This window comes from Rhinopithecus bieti, unplaced genomic scaffold (genome assembly GCF_001698545.2).
Source record: "Rhinopithecus bieti isolate Rb0 unplaced genomic scaffold, ASM169854v2 scaffold_30927, whole genome shotgun sequence".
NCBI classification, from domain to species: domain Eukaryota; kingdom Metazoa; phylum Chordata; class Mammalia; order Primates; family Cercopithecidae; genus Rhinopithecus; species Rhinopithecus bieti.
In genome coordinates this window covers 919,158-927,355 of record NW_016813672.1, presented here as the reverse complement: position 1 = coordinate 927,355, position 8,198 = coordinate 919,158, and the positions used below count along the sequence as shown (strand labels likewise).

At 33.8% G+C, this 8,198-nt stretch overlaps 1 protein-coding gene across 4 annotated transcripts in view; it reads right to left on the bottom strand.

The window, feature by feature from the left end:
* Nucleotides 1-500: 500 nt before the first annotated feature.
* Nucleotides 501-8,198, bottom strand: part of KBTBD3 (kelch repeat and BTB domain containing 3) — a 31,851-nt gene continuing 24,153 nt past the window's right edge. For 3 of the 4 annotated variants that reach the window (XM_017848858.1, XM_017848859.1, XM_017848861.1), the window contains one exon: nucleotides 501-8,121. In XM_017848858.1, coding sequence (XP_017704347.1) covers nucleotides 6,516-8,121 — 1,606 coding nt within the window. In that variant the 3' untranslated portion in view covers nucleotides 501-6,515. The remainder of the gene's footprint in view (nucleotides 8,122-8,198) is intronic. The other variant, XM_017848860.1, reaches the window with a different exon arrangement.

The following is an 8,198-nucleotide window of genomic DNA, read 5'->3' as shown; positions in this document are numbered from 1 at the left end:
TCTCTCAAACTTTGGCTCCTTCACTAGCTCCTCCTGTGAGTATCTGGGTATATGAAGTAGATAGGTTCATGGTATGCCTAGTGTCCAGTGAGGCAGGGTTGGGAAGTTCCTGGCCCTGCAGATTTGACTAACTTCTGCTACTGTCATCTGCAGCCCATGGACATTTGGCTCATTCTTCTTAGCTCAGTCAGGACCTGGAGATCTCTCTCCATCTATGACTCACCTGAAGACTGGTTGTCACTATATTCATTTCAGACCTAGTTTTCCACCTTGAAATCTATGTTGCTGGACATACCCCAGCTACAGAAGCCCCTTTTGATAATCCTCCACCTTCACCACCACACTTTTAGTACTCCTGAGACCATTAAAGCCACTCAGAAACCCAGAACACCTGGGAAAGGAGCAGCAAGAAAATGAGAATCCTGGCATTCACCTTTCTCCACTTATTTTATTTGTAATAACAATAAATACAGACAATATATATATATATATTTTCTGAGATACATTTTAATAAATTATTTTATAGAATTGAAATGTTTTACTACATGTTAATATGGTTAACATGGACCTCAAAAATGCTAATATTAGTTCTCATAGCATATGCAAAAGCCCACATTCCACTAACAGAGAAATGAAGTAAGTTGTGTGTGCAATGTAAATAGCTTTGGGCACTACTCCCCTGCCTGAGTGGGAAAAAGGTCGTTGACACTATTATGCTCTTGTAGGAGAAATGGGAAATTTGCAATCATTGTTTTATCCATTATTGCCTTTGAAAAGAAACAGAGAATTAAATATTATAATGAAAATTCACTGAAAACGAATACTCCCCAAGCATTAAAAAATTAAGTGGATAAATGACTTTGAATCTATAATTTCACTTTCAAGACCCAACAATACATACATAACTATACAGTCAATTATAATATATACATGCTCTCCAAAGATTGGCAATGCACTTGTATAATGCAATTTCACTCTAAAAAATTGCTTTTGATTAACTTTTCCAGTTATTGCACTATAACAACTAAAGTTGCATAAACTACCTAAACCAATTTTCTCAGAGACTTTGAACATAAGCAAGATTAATATTACAAAAAAATTAACATGTACATTAATAAAGTACAATGTGGTAGCGTTCTAAACTGTGAAATTCTAACATAAATCAAAATAATTTCCTTTTCATATGAAAATAAGTAAAAAAAATACAGATATAACAAACTGATTCAGAAACAACTAAAACATATCTTGCTTCACATATTAGCTCAATATACTATCAGTTTATGGATGCTTTATTATGTGACAGGCACTCTGCCAACTGCTGGGCCCAGAAATGCTGAAGATATGTCCTTATCCCCAACAGTTTCTAGTTAAATGAGGAAGACAGACATATAAAGAAATATTTATACTACAACATGATACTCATTAATGGAGGACTGTACTCTGAGTTATTTCAGCAATCTTATTACCCTTGAGACCATCAGCACAATTTGTTGAGCGAGTTAGACTTTTATGGTTGGGAATGTCAAAGTTAGTGAGATGAACAAAACTATCTGACTCATAGACTTATTTAATTATGGTCTTGTTTTATGAAAATATCACGCTCTATCCAAATGGACTAGCTGCACAAATGAATCTGCAAATTTAGATTGTTATTGTCATAAGGCTGGTCCGTATTGATTTGTGAGGCTATTGTCCTCTCATTCACCACCAAGGGTGTGACTGCTTTGGTTTCTATTTTTTGTATAGTTTCTGGAGTTTTCTTTAGTGTTTTTAAAAGTCTTCAAACCATATCTAATGACAAATTGTTTGGCTTAATAAAATTTGACTTCATAATTCCTCTCCCAGAAAATATGGTTGTGATTATGTTGATGGGCATGAGTAGGAGAAGGGAGACACAGCAGGACTCCAGTCCAAATGGGATATATAAGATTTAAAGAGCTAAATGAGGAAATGACATGTCTGAATTACCAAGCACACTGAGAACAGACAGGGAGGCAAGGTCCATACAAGAAACAGATTCTGCAACACTGGTCAGGCTTAATCCACCATAAAATCAATAGAGCTAGGTAGGATAGATTGTCTGAGGTAATTGTACAAGAAGATACGTAACATCAGCTACTGTGGGAGATGTTAAAGTGCCAGGCATTTGAACAAGAATAAAAATGAGGTCTTGATTTTGGAGGAATGGAAGACATGGTACTGGTTCAAACACTTAAATGACTGGCATGTGAAGATAGTGACCTAGGACCAAGGCCTGGAAGTTATTACAGGGAGGCAGACTTGTTTTCAGTGTTAGGAAGAATTTTCTATTAGAACTGTTCAAACGTGGAGATAGTGATTCTTAACCACTGAAAACACCAATTTAGAAATTGAAAAAAAAAATTGCATGTCAGGGTGTTTCACAATTTAAAGGAAATTTCTATAGCAGGCTTGGAAGCTGCATTAGCTTCCAAGGTTATTTTCAAATTTGAATGAGTCTGTGATATAGAGGAGTTATCTTTTGGTAAATGTATAATAGTATTTCCCTGTGATTGAATTCCCCATTTTGACATTAAATTTGATCAAGCATCAGTCCTTGAATATATTTTATAAGCACATCTAGATGTTTAAGACATATTCTTTCACATTATATAATATTTAAGTAAAATTACTACCTTTGCCAGTATAAATACTATGCAGAAAAATAATAATTTGGGAGAAAATTGTAGGTACTGATCTTTCAGTTTCTACTCATTATAAAATGAACATACCTCTATGGCAAATCAAAGGAAAATCCCAACTAGCAGCTCACTTTAAATGTCAGCACCGTTTACAAATTTTCCTAATTAAAAAATTTATCTTGAATAAATATATAGTTCCAAAATGGTGTAGTTTTAAGACTCAGTTTCTATTGAAAATCATGAGTATCAAGAACCACTGAATCAAGTTATTCACAATGCCTAAAATGCTAAATAAGTTGGAGGAGAAAATATATATCAGAAATGATGGAGATTGAGATGTGTAAATAGAATGTAGAAATCTTTGGTCACGCTCTTTCATATAGGAAATTATTGAGCTAATGATCTTCCATATGCCACAGTTTTGGGTAACTGGTTTCATTCTAAAGTATGACTTTATAAAGTTGTTTCTTATACTGGACAGAAATACGCTCCCTATAATTTTCAGCCTTTGTGTTTAGGTTGCCATTCAGAGCTGCCCCCTCAGAGAACATTTTTGAGATTTATACTTTCAATTCTAAATAAGAGTTTCCACAACACTAGATCCAATTAAACTGAGCATGATGATCTTAAAGTTACATTATATATTCAACTAATCATTACATTATAATATTTATGCATTCAAATCTCAAAATGTAAACAGATGTATCCCTCTGCGCTTAATTCCGATTTTCAAATGGTATACCTTGAGCTAATAAGCACACTGAACATATATTCAATTGCTCTTCTTGGTAGCTGAGAAATATGGAATCATATTGCACCATGTGGTCGCTCTTGAATACTAATCTAGCTTTCAAGGGTAGCACGTAATGAATATTGCTGTGATAACGACCTCCTTCACTCCCCAGACCAGAGCTGATTATGGGAAAATAGTTAGCTTTGATTATGCAAATATTCCTCATACTACTTAGTTTCAAAGGGTGTAGATGAACAAAAGGTGCTCCACATTTTAGGAATGTCCATTAACTTTGAATGGATCTCATGTGTTAAATATACTTTTTTGTATTTAATAATGCCATATACCTACTTTCAATTTTAGAAGACATTACAATATTAAAATATTTTTGGCATGCATAATGCAAATGTAGTGGAGCAAGACAAATGGTAATGGATTTAGAAATGTTAAATAGAATTTTTCCACAGGAATGATAGCAATCCGGATAATGAGCATAATTATTTTGTCTCTTGCACTGTAGCACTGGCTGAAGGATATAATGAAAGGAAAACAGACTTTAAAAAAGACTAAGGGAAGAGCCCATAAAAAGATGTTATTTTCTCTTACCTAACCTCACAGACAGAAAAAACAGCTCCTTCTGGAGGTACTGAGAATAGACTGGATGGATCACTGAGATTTGCAGGTCAGAAATCCAGAAAGGAAGGTGAAGTCAGAATAATATATATGGTTCTTAGACAGTGAAGCCACAGTCATTAACAAGACCAGAGGATATAACCAGAGTATAGTCATTGCTCCTGTGTGGTTGAGTTCCTTGAGGACTTTGAAGACACAAAACCATTCTCCAATAAGGCAGACAGATCAAATGAAAGTGCTATCTCTATAAGGAGAGGCAAAATATGAAAGGAGAGGAGTTAGTGGAGTGGAATCTAGCACAGATTGCTATGGTGACCAGGAAAAAAAACAGTACGCAAAGAGTTGGAGGTTTTTTGATTAGACAGAGTATTTTCCTTGCAGTGATAATTGGTGGAGAGAACAAAGGTACAGATGTAAAGGGATGGCAATCAGTGAAAATGATTAAAAAGTAACCCACAGTAATTATTAAAAAAAAAAAAAAAAAAACTAGGGCAGAAAACCTTCTGCATTAGAAAATGTATTAAATCAAATGCAGAGGGAGCCACCTAGGCTTTGATAACAAGAATGTTTCTGGAAACATTGGCATAAAGCAAAGGCCAATCAGAACAGTAGTGGAAATCAAGAAGATGATAGAACAATGAAGCAATATCAAAAAGGGATTTGATTTTGGGTTTCTCCTTTCTGAAATAGATGAACAATTCCTAAAGTCAGTGATGAAAACAATATTTATTTTAAACATACTCTATTAATATATATGCTTAAATTAACAGTTCAGTAAATCCACACATAGGTTATTCACTGTGTTATGGTCTTTGTCAAATAATTTGTTTTCAAAGCCACACACACACAAACAAAAGCCTCCAATGAATTTTCCATTTTTTTAAAAACACAAAGTGCAGAGCCAACTACTCATGTGCTTAGATAGGAAGGCCACCAATTTTACAGAATACTCCTTACAAATATATCATCTAATCAGGAACATTCCTTGATTTTAAACTTCATGAAAATGTACTCTAATATTCCATTCCATTTTGAAAAATACATTTGAAACTTATGGTTGCATAAATTTATATGATAAAATAAGAGAATCTTCATTTAAGTATATTTCTACTTAGGAACACACTTTTAAAGAATGTGCACATTTGAGAAAGATTAACATTTACAACTGAGTGTAGAAAACTACATTTGGTTCCAGAGAAATACAATCTACACATTACCTGAGATGTAAAGCAGGGGTCTTAAAACCCAAAATGCCTTTTATCTTTTAAACTGATTAAAGAAACATATATTCTTGGAAGGCAGAATCACCTCCCTGAGAACAATGACAACAGTACTCTTACATTGTTTGTGTTAAAGATCAAACATCTTAACAGATGCAGGTTGTGAATACTATTATCAATACCAATAGCCAAGTCTTTTTTTTTTTTTTAATTTAGAAAGTAATTCACTGAGAATAATTTACTGAAGTAGTAAACCAACAAGGTGCTTTATAGTTGGTAAACATCATCACAGAAAATTGATAAGGTACTAATTTAAATCCTGAAATGTTTTATGTAGCTCAAATTTAGACAAAGCTTAAGAAATGCAATAATAATGATCCACTTAATTAGAGGTCAATTTTCTATGTCCTCAATTAGGCTGGAATCTAGCAGTGATACATAAAAAGTATTTTAGTACTAACATCCCAGAATCCAAAAATTTCCCATTGAGGGTTACATGCTAACATAAACTCAGGCCAGGTGTAACCTAGAACTACTAATTAAATCCAGAATGTTAATTTACTAAGATTGAACCAGAAAACGAGAGAGAAAAAGAGAGAGAGAGAGAGAGAGAGCGCTAGAAATTGAAACCAACTGACACTGAAAACTAATAGAATCAGCAATTTTTAAAGCATTTAAGTAACTGCTAATGGCATTATAACATGGTACCTTATGCTCTTAATGAAAAAAAGAGTCATTAAAAAAAGTTAAACTATGTTTAGTGTACTGTTCAAAAAGCTGGGGAAATTATTTCTGAACTAAAAAAGGATAAAAGGGTACCTAAAAGAAGTTAACCAATTATCACAAATGATAGGAATTCAACAACTCATACCCGCAGTAACAAGATTCTCACCTTTAATTTATTTTTTACTTCATATAAGATGCAGTGTAATTCATTCTTACTCTCTCAAGAGATTTCTCCCATCTAAATACTACAAATCTTTTATGGACAGAGTACTTCAAAAATTAAAGTGTCAGAGTCTATGATTTGTAGTTTCATGTGAAAATACTAAGTATTCTGGATTCCCCAAGGTTAAATTACATTCAATATAATTTTTGGTAAAATATATTTTGTATTTTAAGTTTTGGGAAACTGTTTATTTATATATGGTGTACTTACGTAATAACTAAAAGCAGGAACGTTTTATTCCATTAAGATGTATAGACCTTTTTACCTATCATTTTGGTTAACAAGTTTACGTTACTAGAACTGGACTCGTTTTAGAATGTTCAAGCACATAGATTAGAAAACCATGGGTCTCTGTATTTATTAAACTGAATCACCTGGCAGTAAAATTCTGTTAAGGCTCTAGGCATTGGTGAAACTTCTTCCCACTCAGACCTGTTGCTGTGGTAGACCTGCACTTCATCTGTGATTTCATCTGGTGCATAATCACCACCTAATATATAAATTTTATCTTCAATTCCAATTGCACCTGCATTAAAGCCTGCACACTCAAAAGATCCTTCGCCTTTCCAAACACAAGTGTCTGGACAAAAACTATAAACCTTATAGGTGGAAAGGTCACATATATACAGTGTACAGTTTACTGGTACAGCTTTAATTAATGTTGCATGAAAAAATTGTCCAAACTCTGCTACTAGTTCAGACCACTGATCAGTTGTAGCATTATATTTAAAAAAGCAATCAAGTGATGGGTTAAAAGCATCTGTAATCTCTACCTCTGATCCAAGAACATAAATTACATTTTGGCATGCACTTGCTTCTGGATAGTATATGCCTCTGGGTAGTGGGCTAACAGATATCCATTCTTTGGAAAGCGGATTGTAAGATTCAACATCTAAAAGACTTTTAATGTCCCGGGATCCTCTAGTTTTTCCACCTATGACAAATAATCTATCGAGAGCCATAACTGATGTATGCATGGTTCTTGGTGTTTTCATAGTTGATACCAAGAAGAAATCGTTTTTGACTGGACAGTAGCACCAGGTTTGATCAGTGGCATCATGATATGACTCAGCAATATGCAGTCGAACCGTTCTACAACATTTCCCTTTGCAACCACCTGTCAAGAATATTTTCTCTCCGTAACTTGAAAGACTAGATCCTGGCAAATCAATCAGGTGTGATTGCGGCAGTATTTTCCATGAATCAGTTTTAATATTATAGCAAAATGTATATTGATTTTCTCCATTTTCCTCAGTTTTGTGAATGAATATATATTTCTCAGTTGTGGATGGTCGAGCATCAGGGAAGAGTCCACCAGAACCTTGCACACACTTAATTGCATCCATGATTATGTCAAAACAGTCTGTGCTTTTGAGTAAACTCTCTTCGTTGAACAGACAGTCCTGAAGTGTCTCCTCAGATAACTGATGCAATCTTACTTTTTCAATCAAATGAGGCAGATACTTTTGCCTTGATTCTAAGTTATGTTTAGTCCAACTAAGGACAACTTTCAGTACCATTTCTTCTTCAGGAACATTTAATTCATCTGATTCCAGACATTTTTGTAGTACTCCAAAATTCATCTCTAAGAAATCACTGGATTTAAATAATAAAGAAAAGTGATGTTGTACAAAGTGTAATGCATGATCAAACAAACTGGTGGAGCCATAGCTATCTGATATAGATAATAACTGTAAACAATTGACAAGATTAATACTTTTTATTAAAAAGTCACTGCAAGCTTTGGATAGGAAGGAAACTTGAAGAAATGATGACAACTGGAAGAACATTTCCACATTATCATCTGTTATTTTTGTTTTTCCAGTATAGGCATAATCAAGAAATGCTTTTACTGCTTTGGAGGACAAATTAGTAATGGTAACACTTCCATCATCTCTTTCTTTCATGTTTACTTCAAACATAGCCCTGCAAAATAAAGAACACAGAAAACAACAGGAATATTTTATTCCATAATTATTTCAATATTACCTTCGTTGTCTTAC